General features: G+C 35.8%; 2 protein-coding genes across 3 annotated transcripts; one reads left to right on the top strand and one right to left on the bottom strand.

Moving 5' to 3' along the window:
* Nucleotides 1–475: 475 nt before the first annotated feature.
* LOC141713071 (thiol-disulfide oxidoreductase LTO1) lies at nt 476–12,323 on the top strand. 2 transcript variants are annotated; one of them, XM_074516304.1, is made up of 6 exons: nt 476–943; nt 1,409–1,665; nt 1,766–1,878; nt 3,445–3,592; nt 11,775–11,907; nt 12,130–12,323. In XM_074516304.1, exons 1-6 carry the CDS (start codon nt 562–564, stop codon nt 12,180–12,182), a joined length of 1,086 nt encoding a protein of 361 aa, XP_074372405.1. In that variant the 5' UTR covers nt 476–561; the 3' UTR covers nt 12,183–12,323. The 2 variants fall into 2 exon arrangements, with proteins under 2 accessions (XP_074372405.1, XP_074372404.1); XM_074516303.1 differs by having other exon boundaries at nt 477–943; nt 11,775–11,912.
* A 717-nt stretch (nt 12,324–13,040) lies between these two features.
* LOC141714795 (GDSL esterase/lipase At2g23540-like) lies at nt 13,041–13,954 on the bottom strand. Its single transcript, XM_074518293.1, has 3 exons — nt 13,916–13,954; nt 13,585–13,834; nt 13,041–13,255 (listed from the first exon to the last, which is right to left on the bottom strand). The coding sequence occupies exons 1-3, from the start codon at nt 13,952–13,954 to the stop codon at nt 13,041–13,043; spliced, it is 504 nt and encodes a 167-aa protein (XP_074374394.1).
* Nucleotides 13,955–18,805: the final 4,851 nt, after the last annotated feature.

Below are 18,805 nucleotides of genomic sequence, written 5' to 3' on the forward strand. Positions count from 1 at the left end.
TTTTCTTAATTTCACGGAGAATATCTATATTATGCTATAATAACCGGAATGAAGTATAATTTGGTTCAACAGTTATACCCCAGTTTTGGTTATTAAAAAAATTAAATAAATAGTGTTATATATCCACTAAACTACTAAATTATTAAACTGCTACACATGTAGTCTACACCCTACTAAACTACAATTATAACTTATCCTATTATTAAAAAAAAATAATGTTATATACCCGCTAAATTATTAAATTGTTAAACTACTAGATATAATATACCTATTCTACTCAACTACGACCACATGTTATTCTATAATTTTTATTACACATTTATAATTATTATATATTTATATAAATATTTCAAAATTATAAAATGACAGCATAAATAATTTTTTTAAATATTAATAACAAACGGTGCATCGCACGGAATTTAAACTAATATAATTTAAGAAATAAAGTAGTATAATGAACAATTTTAGCGGACACCGAACGATAATTCGGTAAACGCCCTAAATTAGGAAAGGACCTAGTTGCGAAACTAAGAAAATAGAAAGGGAACTGAGAGCATCTGAATGGCTACGTTGAGCTTCACATCCTCATCATCATCTCCTGCTGCTCTGCTCTTCAACAACCACGCTACCCCTTTTCATCTTCCTCCTATTTCTTACAAGCTACCTCGATTGGCGTTGTTACATGTCAAGTGCTTATCAAACACACCCGATAAAGACTCGATCTTAGAGGATGAAATTGAGGACAAGTCTTCTTTGTCTATTTCTGTTGCCAGCAGCAGCATTTCAACATACAATTGGTGTGCTGGGCTTGGTGGCTTGGGTTTTTTAGAGACTACTTACTTGACTTTTCTCAAGTTTACTGATTCTGATGTGTTTTGTCCTGTTGGTTCTTCTTCTACTTCCTGTAACACCATCCTCAACAGTCACTACTCCCTGCTTTTCGGTAAATTTTCCCTGTTACTACAATTGCATTAGCATTGATTGAATATTGCACTGATGACTCAAATGTGATAGTTAGGAAGCAAATTTTTATATAGACCTTTTCGATAATAATTCTTGTTTGTGACAAACATAGACTGAAGGTTGTCTTTGCCGCTCATTATACTTGTGACTTCAAAAATAATACTCCCTCCGTCCCAATTCGGCTCGTTTTATCTATATCTTAAAAAATAATACTAATTTGCTACGGATAAAAGTTTTCCTTCTGGGCATTATAGTCTTGCATATGTATTAATAATACACTGTTTATGATCATACAAGTATTCTTGTTTTAAGAACTGATCTAGCACACGGCACTAATTTCAATTGAGCTAGCCAATCTGTTTCTATCATCTCTTCTTCCACATAAAAAGTACATATGAAAGCACAAGTGACTAAAAATATTATTGATGATCCATATGTTTGTTAGGTGTACCTCTCCCTTTGATTGGAATGATTGCGTATGGATTAGTAACGTTCCTTGCTTTAAAGTTAGCTGGAAAGGAATTGCCATTCAGAATTGATGAAACAAACAGTCGTCTGATATTACTGGCTACAACTACTTCCATGGCAACTGCTAGTACATACTTCTTGTATGTTTTGAGCACATCATTTCCCGGAGATTCATGTGCATACTGTTTATTCTCAGCTCTGTTGTCATTTGGCCTGCTCTTCAGCACTTTAAAGGTCTTTATACCCTTGCGGATAAAAAACTGTTTTATAAATTTGGTGGATCAGTACTTAAAAAGAAAAGTCGTAATTGTTATGATCATTATATTTTCTGCAGGCTTCAGGTTTGCAAGGACTGCAAAATAATGTTGGTGTGCAGCTAGTTTTAGCTGCCTTGGTTGTTAGTGCTTTGAGCACGTCATATAGTATCTCAGCTCCTGTCTCTACAAGGTAATCTGGAATGTCGGAGCATAGAGTTTTAGCTTACTGGCTTTACTGTTTAATTGCATCAAGTTATCTTAAATTTCTGAAATCTTATTGTCAGGTATAAACTTCACTGAAATTCACACAACAAAAAACATATACAAACCAAGTTATTCATTACCTACTTCACAAACTAATATGTAAACAACTGAATCTAGTCATGCATCCTTAACCTCATAATGGAATCATGCATCCGTAATGACCACCTATAATGAGTAAAAATCTCTACTTAACAATAATATGCTCAGATAGGCACCTGTTCCACAATTGCTTTGTCATGGCTATTAAGCCATTGAAATTGATCATAACTATAATTATTCATTTATTCTCAAGTATGGGATGAATAAGGAATTAGATGAACTAGTTACTCAGACAAGGTGTTCAAGCCTCATTTATTGATTCCCAGACAGAAGCTAATCTTTAATTACAGAATCAACAAGAATTAGGTTATCATTCCATTTTCTAATCTAAGTTAATAATATTATAGACAGAAAAGATATAATGAACATACAAGAGGAAAAATTCTCAAGGAAGTAAAGCCAAAAGAAAAAAACCTCGAAAGAGAACAGTGGGCAGAACAACCCAAAATAGGCAATCCAATAATACGTGCTAGGCGTATTGCAAAAGTTTTTAAAAAATGCCTTTGTCATGAAAGCGAGCATTCCTATCATGTCATATGTGATAAGTAGCGGTTTTTAAAGCAATAATCGCTACTTCTTATGTAAGCACCCTGCAGTTGAGAAATTGCAGTGATTTCACTTGTTTCGAGCAAGTTAACTACCTACAACTAATAAATACCAAAAAATACAAGAAAATAGGAATGTTAAGGGAACCTAGAGACAGAAATACTTGAAGCTTCTATCCTTGTACTAGGGTTCAAAAATTAGTGACAGTTTATGACCAAATGTTGAGAGTAAGGGGCCTATCCACAAGCTTTCCCCCATGTGAAGGGCAGCCATGATAAGGAATGGAAGGAAAAATAAAAGGAGGTTTTAGGGAAATAAATGAAATGCTACTCTGGCCGACCCTCGGCTGAACCTTAGAGCACGTCCAACAGTTTCCGAGCATGTTCCTCAAAAAATAACAATCCATCAGCAAGCAAACTCCAAAAATAGCAATAACTAATCAAGTAACTTTTTGGTCCGTTTGTATGATAAATAACAGTAACTTATAATTGACTTATAAGTTGAATTCGACAAAGCAAGCTAAGGTACTTTGACAATCATCCTTTTCGAATGTAACTTCTTATATTTGTTTTGATGGTTTTTACATATTAATAATAAAATCATCCAAACAACCTGATAATAAGATATAAGTAAGAAAATGACAATGGCTAAACTTATGAAAACTAACCTTAGTTAACAGGTAACTTTTCTTGGAGTATAAATACTGATGATATGAAACTTGTGATAGTTTATCTTGGCTATAATATCCCAATATACAATTCAATCTGACTTTCTTATGGTTGGTTTTATTATTATGGTCAATATTCGTTAAATCTAATTTTGCTGACTTTCTGGTTATACTTTACAGCATGGCTAACACTAATATGCCATTTTTCGCTACTGAAATCACCACACAGTCAAGTCCTTTCACTCTCTCTCTTGCAAGACATCTACAATCCATAGGAGCTAAGATGTATGGTGCTTTCTGGTGTTCTCACTGTGTAGAACAAAAGCAGGTAACACTCCTTTACCATTTCAGCATAGCCACTTTCATGTTCTAAACCTCTTTTTATAATTATATTAATAAATGTGATGATAAATATACTTGCATGAGAAATCATTACCTCACTTGAGCTAGGGTCACAAGAGTCGTATAGTATCCCATGATAACAAATATTTCTTCTGCCTGGTTTATTTTGACATACCCAAGTATGTAACTTAAAGTTCATTTGGAACCTAAACTAATATTAATGTTTGGGTTAATAAATTTTAAGATGCAAAAAGAAAATAGAAGTTCATATGTATTTGAACACCAAAACTTAGAAAATAAGTTACCTACCATACCCTTGGTCATCGGAAGTTATATGATTGTATAATTGTTAAAATTACCAAAATTAACAATCTAGTGGTGAACCAAACACTCAGAAGAAGAAAAAGAAGGGAATGATCTAAGCATATGCAACATAGAGACGAACTCTCACCAAGGAACTATAAATAGTAACTATTATTCAATTATTAGGACTTGTTTAGTATTAAATTGTACCCGAGACAAAAAAAGTTCTTATATCGAAGGACCCGTACTTTGTTGAAATAAGGATAAATGGTTTGATTCGAGATTTTATAAAAATAGATTTAGTGAAATTCCCTATTTCGTATACCGCAAAAAGGAATGATCCTTCGGGTTCAGGATTTATCTCTGAGAATGGATTGGATTGCACCAATATCAATCCGTTTTCTTCCAGTTTTTTCTACTATTCCAACACAAGGATTAAAGAATCCCTTAAGCAAAACCAAGGAACTATTCAAGGGGAGTTCATATAACCCAAGGAAAGAGGCCTTCGAAGGAACAATGGTCCCTATATTCACTCCTTATTCAGTTTAATTCAATTTTTGATGATTAAAAACAATGTGAATCCGCAAGAGTGAAAAAGAAAGTAAAGACAAAGAGAGTGTAGTTATGGAAATATTATACGATATTACATTCCTAAAGTTGGTTCCATTTTTACAATTTGAAATCAAATGCAAAAAATCCAACTCCAAAGGGCTTTTGCCTATTTTGATGCAAATATGTGTAAATGCATACAGAAATGCATACTTGGTTCTAAATTTCAAACCAAGAAGGCATATGTGCATCTAACCACATGATTGATTAACCATAAATTAAATGCATGTTGTTGTACTTATGTACTTTAAATGTTGTATTTTGAATGAAAGTTTGAAGAGATAGACAAATAGTTACGAATTTGGAATTATTTGGATGCAAAATGCTAGTTATGCAACTAGTATTGGAGTTGAAGTTTTATTTTGGCACAAAAAATCATTTTTAGTGCCAAATTATAGAAATGGATGGATTTGAGCTTTTAAATTGAGGAGAAAGATGAGGCTAGAGCAACTTCAAGAATCTCTTAAGTTTTTCTCTAATCTAGTAGCCTCTTAACTAGTTACTATACAAAATACATTTACTCCCGGGGTCTTCCTCAATTGGTTGAAGATGCTATATGACAATTTCTAGCACATGAACACACTTCATCTAAAATTGTTGAGGAAAGCTTAAGAGCTCCTCGTTGGCAGAGCGTGCCCGAGATTTTAAAGTGCCCTGCTCAAAATATGAAAAAGGTGTCCTAATAATTTAAATATATAAAAGTACCTAAAATAATAAAAAATTAAAAACAAGAAATTGTAAAAACAATATAACAATTTAAGTGCATATATTAGTTTTATTATATAATGAAAATTAACTGGAAATTGTAAAGAAATAAAATAAGTAAATAATGACATAAATTATCTCAAAATTGTTCTAGCATTTTTTGAAGGAAACTCACAAATAATACTTTTAATCAACAATTTCTAGAAAACTATTTGTAGGATATAGAATTGAATATAAAGAAACTGATATATTTGATTACTGATATGGAAAGCTTAGAGAACTTCTTATTTTTCAAAAGCTACAGGATACAGAATACTAATAGCGGAGTTCTACTCATGATCCTACAAACCAGGTGTACAGGTACTGGTTTTTCTTCACTAATTTCCTAAACACAAGCAACTACTATGACTTAATCAAATACTCCAACGTTCACAAATAAACATTGGTTTATTGCTAAACAATTAAGACAAACAAATACTAAAATGAGTTTAGATTAATATAAAGTCCAACATACTTTCCCTTAATCTAAACATCTTCAAGCTTTCTGACACCAAACAGACTTCTCATCTTCTCAAACTTAGTTGCTGCTAAAGCCTTAGTCATTATATCAGCTCGCTGTTCCTTGGTGTTGACATGCTTGATGACTATCAGCCCTTTCTCTTCACAGTCCCTAATGAAATGATAACGCAGATCGATATGCTTGCTCCTTCCATAAATGTTGGATTTTTGGTGAGATCCACTGCAGACCTGTTATCGACATATATTATGGCTGGACCAGTTTTAGTATTTAGAATATATGCAAGAACACGCTGGAGACAAATTGCTTGACAACGGCAGCTGTTGCCGCCATAAACTCGGCTTCACACGATGAAAGAGCTACATAGCGCTGTTTTTGAGATAACCAGGTTATAAGGTTTTCATCAAGATAAAATGCCATTCCTCACATGCTTTTTCTGTCATCCAGACTCCCTGCAAGATCACTATCCGAAAAACCTGACAAGATATAATTCCCATGTCCTTGTGTATATATCAGACCAAAATGTAATGTTCCTTTCACATATCGACAGACTCTTTTGACAACATTCATATGCAGCTCTGTAGGTCTCTCCATATATCGACTCACTATCCCTCCGACATAAGCGATATCTGGCCGTGTGTGTACAAGGTACCGAAGTCAACCAACAATACTTTTGAAATGCGTTGGACTCACTGGTGTTCCCGTCTGATCCGTATGTATTTGCACCTTGTATTCCATTGAATACTTTACCGAATTACACTCAGTCATCCCTGCTCCTTCAAGTACCTTCTGTGCATAGGATGACTGGCAAATTTCAATAAATCCGCAGCCCTGAATGACCTCCAAACCCAAATAATATGACAAATTTTCCCAATCAGACATATCAAATTCCTTACTCATTTCCCCCTTGAATTTGATAATGTCTCACATATTTGTGCCAGTAACGATCAAGTCGTCCACGTAGACACCAACAATCAATGTCTCAGTTCCAGCTCGTTTGAGATAGACAACATGTTCGAACGGACATTTAATAAAACCCAGCTTCAATAGGTACTGATTCAAACGAGAATATCAGGCCCGTGGGGCTTGGCGTAAGCCATACAAAGCTTTCAACAACTTGTAAACCATGTGTTCCTGTCCTTTCTTGACGTAACCCTTTGGTTGAGAAACTTAAACTTCTTCTTGTAACACTCCATTCAAAAATGCAGACTTGACATCGAGGTGATGAACCTCCCAATTATTTTTGGCTTCCAATGCCAATAAAAGACGCACTGTTTCCAGCCTCGTTACGGGCGCAAAAACCTCCTTATAATCAATCCCGTGACGTTGCACATAGCCCTTTGCTACGAGACGGGCTTTGTGTTTAGTGACTTCACTATGTTGATCGGTTTTTAGCTTAAAAACCCACTTCAAATCGATGGCCTTGTGTCCCTTTGGTAAAATCGTAAGTTCCCAGGTGCGATTTTTTTCAATGGAATTGATCTCTGTGTCCATTGCTTCCTTCCACACGGGGTCCTGTACTGCTTGTGCAAAACACACACGTTCGTCAACACCCATGAGGAGCAATTCTTCTTCTGCCAATTCGATCTCAGTTGTGTGCTGGTAGATATCATTAAGACATCTAAAACGACGTGGTGGCGTACTGTCATCAGAAGGAGAGGCCCGTGCACTGTCAGTCCCTTCGATATAAGTATGATGGTTGCTTTGAGGTGAAACCTGTGGTGTGTATGGTGACCCAGTTGATTCCTCTTGGGATATTCAGGTTCAGTTGAATTTTTAGAACCATCTGAATCAGGAAACTCCAAAATAAATTGGTCTGCTCCAGGTGTGTCTGCGCTGCTCGTTGTCTACCATGGCCATGCTTTATCTCGTTGAAGATTACATCCCTACTGATGTGTATGCTGCGAGTGAGTGGATCAAACAGCCTATAAGCTTTAGTACCCGGTTCTCTGCCAAAGTGTACCACTAGTTTGCTTCTATCATCCAATTTTGTCGTGTGAACCGCATGAACTTTCATGTAGGCTGTACAACCAAAAACCGTCAAGTATTCGACATTTGGTTTTCTGTCAAACCAAGCTTCATGCGGTGTGATGGAGGACAGAGATCGTGTGGGGCATTTGTTCAGCACGTACACGGCATGCCGCACAGCTTCCCCCCAATAAGTGTTAGGTACTTGTCTTTCTTTCAGAATGCTCCTGGCCATGGCTACAACTGTTCTTTTACGGCGCTCTACAACACCGTTTTGTTGAGGTGTGTAGGGCGCTGTATAGTGTCTCAAGATTCCGTGCTCTTCGCAAAATGACTGAAACTCTGTGGAGCAAAACTCTCTTCCACGATCTAATCTTAAGACCTGTAAACCGTGTGCCATTCGATTCTTGGACATCAGCTGCATGGCCTTGAAGTTCACATGTCCAAGGCGTTGATGCCATAGCCGCGCTGTTTCTTCACCTTGTGTCAAAAGGCAATGGTGTTGTGCTTCTTTAATTTGAATTTTGTATAGACGATTTCCAGATCTCTTAACTTGAATAAAGAGTCTACCACAATTGTCATATATCCACAGATTTTCCCCATTCAACACGACCCCGTGGCCTTCCTCTGATAGCTGGCCCAAACTAATAATGTTGCTTCGTAATGTTGGTATATAATATACTCCATGTAACTCCCTTGTTTCACCATTTCTACACATGACTTTAATGGATCCTTTCCCTTCAATCTTGACTAGAGACCCATCTCCAAATTTTACCTCACCTCTGATTGTTCTGTCCAGAGTCTCAAATTTTCCCCGGTGCCCCGTCATATGGTTGCTAGCCCCATTGTTGAGATACCATGTGTTCTCTTCTTCCTCTTTGTTAGTCTTCGAGTTCTCGTTCTCGATTAGCATAATCATTTCTTCTGCAATTTTCTCACACACAACCATTAATAATGCAGGCTCATCGTCAGCTAGTTGTGTCAAATTCACTTCACTCTTCTGTGGTCTGGTTCTCCTTGGCTTCCTACATTCCACCGCAAAATAACCATAAGACCCACAATTAAGGCATTTCACATGACTCCTGTCGCGAACAATGCGACTGTCCTTCACACGATAATCACTACCACCTGGAGACACGTTCTTTCCATTCCTTTTTAACCATTCTTCTCTGGTTAAAAGGAGCTTGCCATCTTTATTCTCCCTCTAATGCCACTCCTCATCAGTCAATGGTAGCTGTTGTCCTTCGTTAGTCTCCGTTTGTCCTTGCATACGCTTCTCGTGAGCCTTCAAAGAACCTGTGACTTCCTCTACTGACATGGTCTCCAAATTACCAAATTGCTCTATGGCCGAGGCAATTTGTAAAAATCTGGTTGGCACAGCCCTCAGAAGTTTCTTCACAACATACTCTTCCCCAATTACCTCTCCCAACGCTCTAATATTAGTGACCAAACCGTTGAGTCTCATACAGAAATCATCTATGTGTTCAGAGTCCTTCATTTTCAGTGTCTCAAATTCCGCCTTGAGCGTTTTAGCCTTTGCTTTCTTGACCTTATCTGCACCTTGACTCAATGTTTTGATTGCCACCCAGGCCTCCCTGGATGATTTCTTTTCAGCCAAGGCCAACAGTGTATTATCTGAGATCCCTTGATAAATGATGGCCATTTCTCGTTTGTCTGTTTTCTCGTCAACTGCAGCCTTGGGATCTTTGGGCTCGATAGCATCCCACACACCGTAAGCCTGCATAATTACCTTCATTTTGATTGCCCAAACTGTGTAATTCATCTTCGTGAGCATTGGATAGCTCAGCCCATAATTTCCCTCTTTACTCCTGTTTGACTCCATCTGCAGTTGTTAGCCAAAGTGCGTGTACCAATTATTAAGAGCTCTGATACCAGATGCAGGATATAGAACTGAATATAAAGAAACTGATCTATTTGATTACTGATATGGAAAGCTTAGAGAATTTCTTATTTTTCAAAAGTTACAGGATACAGAATACTAATAGCAGAGTTCTACTCATGATCCTACAAACCAGGTGTTGTACACCTGGTTTTTCTCCACTAACTTGCTAAACACAACCAAGTACTATGACTTAATCAAATACTCCAACGTTCACAAATAAACATTGGTTTATTGCTAAACAATTAAGACAAACATATACTAAGATAAGTTTAGATTAATATAAATAAAATTGCATAGCCATTTAATCATTGTTTATATTACTATATATAATTTATATTCAAATTAATTACCCAAAAAATGAATCATTATTTGAATTCTATAATGTTGTTTATGTTGTCAAAAAGATAAAAAAATAAGTAATGTACATTGTTAAATCAATTACTAACTTCATTGAAGTCATTCAAACCACTTGTTAATTCTTAAAGTCAAGGGTTTACCTTGTTAAAAGAACTCGTGATGTTGTGGAATAAGAAATAAGGTTTCGTTTGTATTTAATGCTACGGTTAGTGTAAACAATCAAGGAAAAATGTAGTTGCAGGTTGAGGGGTAGGGTCCTTTATATAGACCCTAAGTTTAGGTTTAGAAACTTGGTTGGTAAGTAGGACGGCTCAAGACGGTGAATTCTAAGATCATACTTTATAGGATTCCGTTTTCATGTTGGACATTACTTTGGTGTCTTGTGCACCTCGTTATCAGGTCACCTCGGTGGGCCTATCGTGCGGTTGATTTTGGGCCGTGGACGTCACGACCTACTCAGGTCACCAGGACTTATGTTGGGCCGTGGTTGCCCCATGGGCGTGGTCTGGGTCATGGCGACCGCGATCTACTTTGGTCGCAGTGTTCACGGACTTTCATTATGGACTTTCGAGTCAGCTTTGCACATAATTAATTATGTATTTACAGATTATTTTTAATGGGACAAGTTTCAATGCAAATATTTATTTTTATTAATATGATTTTTATATTAGTATTTCTAGTGACTTATTCAAGATAATATTTAACAATTATTTAAGTGTATATTTTTCAATCTTTATTTTTCATCTACAATATTTAACCTTTAAAATTAAAAATTAAAGTTTTTTTTGCTAATTATTTTCTCATTTTGACAAGCGGTTACAATTGCCCATTAAAGTGTTACAGTAGGATTTTATTGTAACACTTTTCTTTCTGTTACAATATACCGCCAAATTGTTATATTAGGGGGCTTGATGTAATGCTTGCAGATGTAATGTTACAGTTGCCCCATTATAATTCTTTTCTGGCCTATGGTAACATAAGAGAGGCGTTACATTAGTCCACTTATGGCGTAGTGTATACACCTACACAGTTGCTTTAAATTTATAGAGCCACTAAAAGTCTCTTGGTGCAACTTTTTGTTCTTCCTCAATATTTGACTTGGGAGTCTCTTGGAGAGGCTTGTAGAGCAACTCCAATGGTTAACTATTTGAGATCGTAAATTTAAATTTAAGGAATATTGTATAAATTTGAGCTCCAATAATATCCTAGTGCTTCCTTAAAAATTTAGCATCATCCACTCATGCCTTGTACAAGTACCAAAAGTGATTTCTTATCTTGATTATAATAATAAAAAATTCATTTCTCTCTCCTCCACTTCAAATGCAGAACTAGATTTTAAATATAATAGTAAAGTATTACAGAGATCCACTTATAAGCAATGTTGTTAGAGTTCACATACAGTAGAGTTCCTAGAGTTCCTAAAACACCGGGATCCATTTTTATAATAACATTTTCGAGGAACATGCTAAGATTTTATAAGAGTTGCTCTTAGTGGTCAATGCATTAAAAATTTTAACCTTCAGTTCATGAGCAATAGCTTCCTGTTGTATACCATGTCTTTGTTGTGTTTACTTGAAATTGTTCATGTACATAAGTGTTAGAAAACAGTGGAAAATGTGAGTGATGTGTACACATGGAAAGTCTCAGTGGCTTGGTAGTTTTTTTTCTTGACAAAAGGGTTTACTGACTTCATAATTGTCTATATAGTCTATCAGAATGTTCTTTTGGAGCATATGCATTCTCAACAAAACATTGAAAAATGCGGAATGAATTAATCTTTTCCGTTGCTTTCTGCTTCTGGACTAGATGTTTGGAAGTGAGGCAGCAAAGCTATTAAATTACACTGAATGCTTCCCAGATGGATACAGAACTGGAGTTAAAATCGACAAGGCATGTGCAAATGTTGGAATTGAAGGTTTTCCAACCTGGGTAATTAACGGTCAGGTGAAAAAGCTTTTATAAATTTTAACATAAAATGTTTTGTTTTTCTATCAATTAGAAAATGCCAAAAAAAAATGGTTACTATTAACATTGTTTCCAAAGTGTACTCCCCGATGAAAGCTTCCTGCTTTGTCAATATTGATTGCCATCTCTGACTTTTTCAAGAAACCTTTTTAGAAATGATAAAATATATAACATATTTAAATTGGTCTTCTTGCAGGTTTTGAGTGGAGAACTGGAGCTATCAGAGCTTGCTCGGATATCTGGATTTGAACAACAGAATTAGATTAGTAATTAAATATAAAGTCTGTACAGCTCACATATATTAATGTCAACTTATTCTCTTCATTTACCACAATTGTCCAACCTTTTGAGAGTTTAATAAAATGAATTTTAACTTGGGAAAATAGCAAATGAATTGATGAATGCCAATCTAAGGAAACAATGCAACGTACTTTCATTTCGTATTCTTCTTTGGTGAAAAGATTGTAATATGCTCTCTCCCAGCCAAGTAATCTGTTCTTCCATATAATATGCTTAATGAACTTTTACACTTTAAGGTTTAAACCAATAGTCTTACAACCGTGTTGTTCAAAATGATTTTCTTTTTGCTTTGCTCTGAAGTACTTGAAACATATTTTTTTTTTATCCTTAAATAGGCTTATTTAAATATTTTTACCCTTGAACAGGTTAAAATGAAATGGTTTTGAATTATAGTGCTTAATAATTAATGGATATATTGGTTCAAATCTTGGTTCAAATCTTTAAACTTAAAATGTCATTAGATATGATCTCTTTTAACAAAGTAATATGCTCGTTAACAATGCTGACGAAACATGAATTCATTTCATTTAATTAATTAAAACTCCAAAGGGAGACAAATTCATCTTTTATAGATTTAGACATCTAATTATTTTATCGATAGATATCTAGTTTTGTCGGAGCAGGTACAAGCTTTATTATGGGATGGTATCTAGGGAAACGATTCGATTTGATTCGATTCCGAATACAAAGTGTAGAATTGGGTACTCTCAAGTTACCGGATCACAAAATACAACAGGAAACAATGTATAAGTAGTAGCATATTGGTGTTATTTGTCGTATGTAGCCAGACCAGAAGAGAGTGATAAACTAAGGCATGGCTGCCAGGCGACTGATGTTGACGGGTTGCACGAATTCCGCAGCTTCGCTGAATAATAGTATTTTAGCTGCCCTGTCGGTGGCAACCTGTGTTGGATGGTACATATCCCAGAACAAGTATTCGTTTCGATTATTGCAGAGTGTAACACCTAATGCACATGTAGTGTTGGCATCTCCACAGCAAGGTGTTCGGATGTCCTTCAAACCTACAATTAAGTAAATCAAAGTACTTCAGTTACCCAGGAGTTTCACAAGGATGTACCGGCCGTTTACAGAGTATTGTGTGCATGTAATCGATAAAGCTGCCTAGATATCTTCAGCAACAAACGAAAAATCTTAGGCAAAAACTTCGTGCAAATAAGGAGTAAAGGTAAGATACGTACATCTTGCTCTCCCAAAACCTCCTATGAGTAGGATACAGGGGTGCCTTTGGTTTGGTTTAGTTCTTAAAATACAAGTTTGATTTCATCGGCAAGTTACATGGTTTAATAATTGATTATGCATTTAAAAGAATTAGTTAGGACCAGTTAATTACCTTCTACAACAAAATTTAGTATGGTATCCATGGTCACGCCATAAAGATTTCCGAGTGAGTACGTAAATCCTGGGAATTGAGAGCTGAATTGCTGCAATAGCGACGAAATCACCGCGTAGAAAGACCGAGAAAGTTGGTTTACTTGATCAACACAATCGCCATTATGATTCAAAGCACGCATAATAGGCACGCACCCAATTGCTCCAACGCTCAACACACTAAACTTTTTGGCACCCAATTTATACAATTCCTGCCAGCACCTCAATCTATGAGAACAGTGTTCACAAGTATATATATTAAGGCTTCACAGGCATAAGATTAAATAGTTTACCTCTATCTGATTTGCAAATTCTTCGATGAGGTTGGCCATGAAAATATCGGGCAAGTCTGTGGGGTTTGCTGCGTACTCGAAAATGTCGTTGCTTCCAACACTAATGATGTATATGGACTTGGAAATCCATTCATCAGCCTTAGCTTTGCCCAGTACCTCTGTGATGTTGGCACACACGGTCGCAAATTGTTGGATTTGCTTTCTTAGAGGTACTACCTCGACCTGTCATTCATTTCAATAACCAATTCGATATTAGTAAAGACTAAAGAGACATCTGTTTCCAATGAGAATAACGAGTTAGATATATACATTGATATTTAACAGTTTATCACTATACTTGTTTGTCTACTTAATTCTATATATAGGTCGCCGTGCATGCATATATACTCAATCATTATAATACGGTTAGAGAGGTAGGGGGTAATAGAAGGGTTGATTACGAATGTCTTGTTTCCAGTTTTGTCAAAAATTCCAGAACCTCCAGATGCAAAGTTTGCTCCACGCAGGATAGTGGATCTGAAACTTGGCATCCTAGTGATCAAAGAGAGGAAAGGTGGCGGACTCCTCTTGTATCCCAAATGCCTCACTGCAACACGTAAAATCATACACTGATTAACCACCACGACACACTAGCTAGTTAACATATATGATTGACTTTAAAATATACGTGGACAATCCTAGTTAACATATATTATTGAGCTTAAAATATACGACCACTAATTAACTACAACTATGATTGAACGTACCAATTAAGTCAACAATATTACGGCCATTGCTAAACCTTCCTGTAGGTTTGGAGAAGTCAAAATCAATGCCATAATAAGGACTATCAGCCTTGGTACCACAATCCTTGAGGTAATTATTGGTCCCAACATCTACTGTCGAATCTCCAAATACATAGGCCGCCGGTGGGTGTGTCAAAGAATTATGTTCTTCTGGCAACCCCTCCACCACCAACTTAATATTTGTCGCAAATCGGAGATCAGCTGCAGCAAGCGTCAAGATTACCAAAATAGAGATGTATTGTTCTCTCTTCATCTTGGTACACTTATTACTCACTCACTCACTCACGCTCTCTCTACTTACAAATGCACTAGTTACCTAGCAATGGTAAATTAATAAAGAGTTATAGAACTAGCGTGAGTGAGTATTGAAATTTATATACTGAGTGTGGAGAAAGTTGCATGCGGGTAACGCCAACGGACAAACGAGTGTCACTGTAGAAACCTAGCTCTAAATGTAAATATCAACAAAGCTTTCGGCATTTTTAGCCTAGTAATAATCCCACGTACAGGGAGTTATCAGTAATATAGACATATAGTAGGTGACCTTTGGTAAAAATATCTGCTCAAGAATCACTATAATTTAACGTGTTTTTTTATTTTTAATTAAACCTTTACTGTTTGTTTAACTTTTATCAAATCTCTTAGTTTTTTCGCAGGAATGAAATTCATTCAGCGAGGAGTGCAATTTGGGTTTTTCACTTGGAACAAAAAAATGAATGAATTATTCCTAAATATACCATTCCATGATATATTTTATTCAATCCAAAATGCGTGACATAAAATCATTCCTTCAATATATTATGTAATATTTATAATTTATTTTTAACAAAACTTTATTCAAGAAAGTTTCTTTTCCCGAATTTGTTTTCGGGAATATTAATTTTCAAAAATATTTTCCCCGAAAACTTTTTTCATCATTCATTTCCTTTTTCAGTTCCATTCATTAGGCATCATTTCATTTCGTTCATGTTTTTATTGAAAAGCACTCGGCTATCGTCTCAATAAGTACCACGTATATATCGAATCTTCTTGTATTTCAGGTTCATGTTCAAGAGGCGAATCTACTTGAACGTACTACTGAGGTTAGAGACTCGAAGAATTTTAGGAAACGATTTAGGCTTAACGTACAATGTTCTTACTTTTATCTCGGAATATACATTAAGTTTGATAAACCCTTCATTTAAATATATTAATAGTGGCTAGTAGCACTGTTACAGATTTCGGAAATCGGAACTATTCGGTTGAGGTACCGATTTATAATTTATCGGACGATTTTTAAAAAATCGGATGATTAATCGGCGATTTATCGGAACTCGGTCAAATCGGACAAATATTTTTGACCAATTTTTGAGCGATTTATCGGCGATTTTTAAAAAATCGGCCGATTTCTATAAAAGAAACTAGTAGTCCTTACTAATATGCCGCAACTCAATAATATATTACTCGGGAAATGTGTGTGTTTTTTATGTAATCTAGAGATGTCAAATAAAGCCCAAAATAAACCCTTCTGTTGTAACTTGGATGTATATGTAGCTCACTCTCTGATATTTGTTCACTGCAGGATCTTCACTGTCGGATATTCGCAAGGGACACAATTTTCATCATACACATGCAGAGACACGTTTTTTTGCTTTACAAATTATTCCACGACTAAGACTTTCAAGCCTTATGAGTCCAAGTAAACAACTATACACCAACAAAGCTTTCGCACTTTTAGCCTAGTAATAATCCAACGTACAGGGAGTGATCAGTAATATACGTAGAGGGCCGGGGCATTTGGTCATCATGATTAATAAGACCGTTTAACAGAAATTAAAACCTTAATTTAATGTATTTGTGTTTGGATTATTCATTAGAGCACGTAGAATAGGAACTTCATTCCTTGTGGGAGGTTAAATCATACCCTAACTATTTTTTGGGTTTTCATATCATTTCCATACCTTATCAATCCCATTAACATATTCTCCATTTATATTTCCAATTATCATTTTCAATGTCATTCCATCAACCGAAATGCCGCCATAGTACATTCTACTGAAGAATCATTCTTCATGATAATTCAATTCTTTTTTTTTTCCAAGTAATTTAGGAAATTATGGCTGAGCTTAACACTGTTTAGCATTTTGGTGGTCAAAGTTTTAAATTTGGGGACAATTTTTTTTTTCAAAAAAATGTGGCTAAGGGTCACTTTGTTGAAGAAAAAAAAGAGGTAATAAAGTGGCTTTTAGCTACTTTTCGGAAAGTAAAAGCAATATAAATGATCACTATATTCTAAATATAAAATTATGATCATCGAACTCTTAAATCGCGTAAAATTCAGCTATTACTTTATAATTCACTCATTTTCATTCAGCCTTTGCCCTTTGTTTAACTTTTTTCAGATCTCTTTATTCTATATTTCCAATTGAAAGTAATCGTCGATCGTCTGAAGTACCACAGTGATATCTAATCTTCTTGTATTTCAGGTTCATGTTCATGTGGCGAATCTACATGGACGTACTACAGAGGTTGGAGAGTGATGACCCCCGCTGTTACTAAAAGAATTATAATACTTGATTATACGGAAACAATTAATTTAGGGACAAACCCTTCTTTTAAACATATTAAAACCAGCTAATTCTACTAACATGCCGCATATACTCAACAAAATATTACTGTGATATGTGTGGTTTTATGTAATCAAGAGAGATTGTACAAAACACAAGATTAATAACTAAATTGACTTGTATGTATCTTGCTGACTTTTGTGGCCAGAAAGTAAGGACACGGGTGCCGGATTACGAGTGTGTAGTGGGGTGGGAAATTTGACAAATATGAAAATATGGGGATATTGGTGCTCAAGGACACGGGAAAAATAAATACAAAATTTCTATATATTTCATGTTAAATATATTAAAATTTACTAACAAAATCAAAAATTACATGAAAAATGAATCAAATGCATCATTTATTAATCTAAAACACAAAAATACAAGTAAAATCCTTTTATTTTATGCAAAAATGAATACGATTATCGATACTTTTGTACTAACTAGTTGACGTGGGTACTAATTTTATAAATGTAGTTTGCTATAATATATTTTAACTATAATTTTCAAAGATAAAATTTTATATTAATATTATGGAAGAATCTGTATATACAATACGGGAATACGTGTGTCCGAGAATTCGGCAACGAACAACATGTTCTTGCTTCTTAGCCCTGCGGTATATGTTCACAGTTCACAGTTCACAGTAGAATCTTCCCTGTCGGATATATATTCGCATGGGACAGAATTTTCATCACACATATACAGAGAAACGTTTTTTGCTTTACAGATTATTCCACGACTAAGACTTTCAAGCCTAAGTTGAAGTGAACAACTATAAAAACAATTTTGGTATTAACTATTAGGTAGGTCATGTTTTTAAAAAACCTAGGATGCTTTTAATATTGTTTTCATCGATTTGTCTTGTACCATATGTCCAGATCTCTAAGGTTTCTGCCACAATTGTTTCTCTAGAAGAATTTCATGAGGATGACATCTATTGCTTGTATTATTCAGAACATACATGTGATAGTACACGTAGCTGCTGCAAGAATTAATCCTGTACTCCTAACTTCATATAACTCCTGAAAGGACTAGTCCTGAACTCCTAACTCAGACCAGTCCCGCGCACTGTTAGTCCTGACTGGTCCGATCCCGCAATCCCAACCTTGGAAAATCTCAGCACGTGAGGCACTTGCCCAAGCACATGACATGGACAACTGTCATACATCAATCATGGGAATAATCAAGGCACGTGTCAGAAGATCCTCATAATATTTCTCGGCCAGTCCCGCACTGACATGTGTAAATCATCCACTCCAGCCAGATGTCCTCCGCTCCCAGAACCAATGGTTATGATTTAAAGGTACCAACCCCAAAACCCTATAAATAACCAATGGTTATCTCACACTCATATACACACACAACCACCCTTCATTCATATCTATCTTCATCTTCCCCAAAAGCGAGTTCTTACTCTCACACCGGAGGCGTCGCGGGACCCAAACCCCCCTTCCGGTGTTGTTTTGTAGGAACCCCACCACAGCTACACCCCCACGGCGGCGAAGGATCCAGGC

The sequence above is a fragment of the Apium graveolens genome, chromosome 3 (assembly GCF_009905375.1).
Source record: "Apium graveolens cultivar Ventura chromosome 3, ASM990537v1, whole genome shotgun sequence".
Classification (NCBI taxonomy): domain Eukaryota; kingdom Viridiplantae; phylum Streptophyta; class Magnoliopsida; order Apiales; family Apiaceae; genus Apium; species Apium graveolens.

What these genes read in the sequence shown, in the direction of transcription:
- LOC141714795 (XM_074518293.1), bottom strand. Translation starts at nt 13,954, where the DNA reads ATGGCCAACCTCATCGAAGAATTTGCAAATCAGATAGAG. An exon ending in AATTTGCAAATCAGATAGAG is followed by an intron (nt 13,835 to 13,915) that starts GTAAACTATTTA and finishes AGGTGCTGGCAG; the next exon opens with GAATTGTATAAATTGGGTGC. An exon ending in ACTAAATTTTGTTGTAGAAG is followed by an intron (nt 13,256 to 13,584) that starts GTAATTAACTGG and finishes ACTTAATTGTAG; the next exon opens with GTTTGAAGGACATCCGAACA.
- LOC141713071 (XM_074516303.1), top strand. Translation starts at nt 562, where the DNA reads ATGGCTACGTTGAGCTTCACATCCTCATCATCATCTCCTGCTGCTCTG. An exon ending in TCACTACTCCCTGCTTTTCG is followed by an intron (nt 944 to 1,408) that starts GTAAATTTTCCC and finishes TATGTTTGTTAG; the next exon opens with GTGTACCTCTCCCTTTGATT. An exon ending in ACTGTGTAGAACAAAAGCAG is followed by an intron (nt 3,593 to 11,774) that starts GTAACACTCCTT and finishes CTTCTGGACTAG; the next exon opens with ATGTTTGGAAGTGAGGCAGC.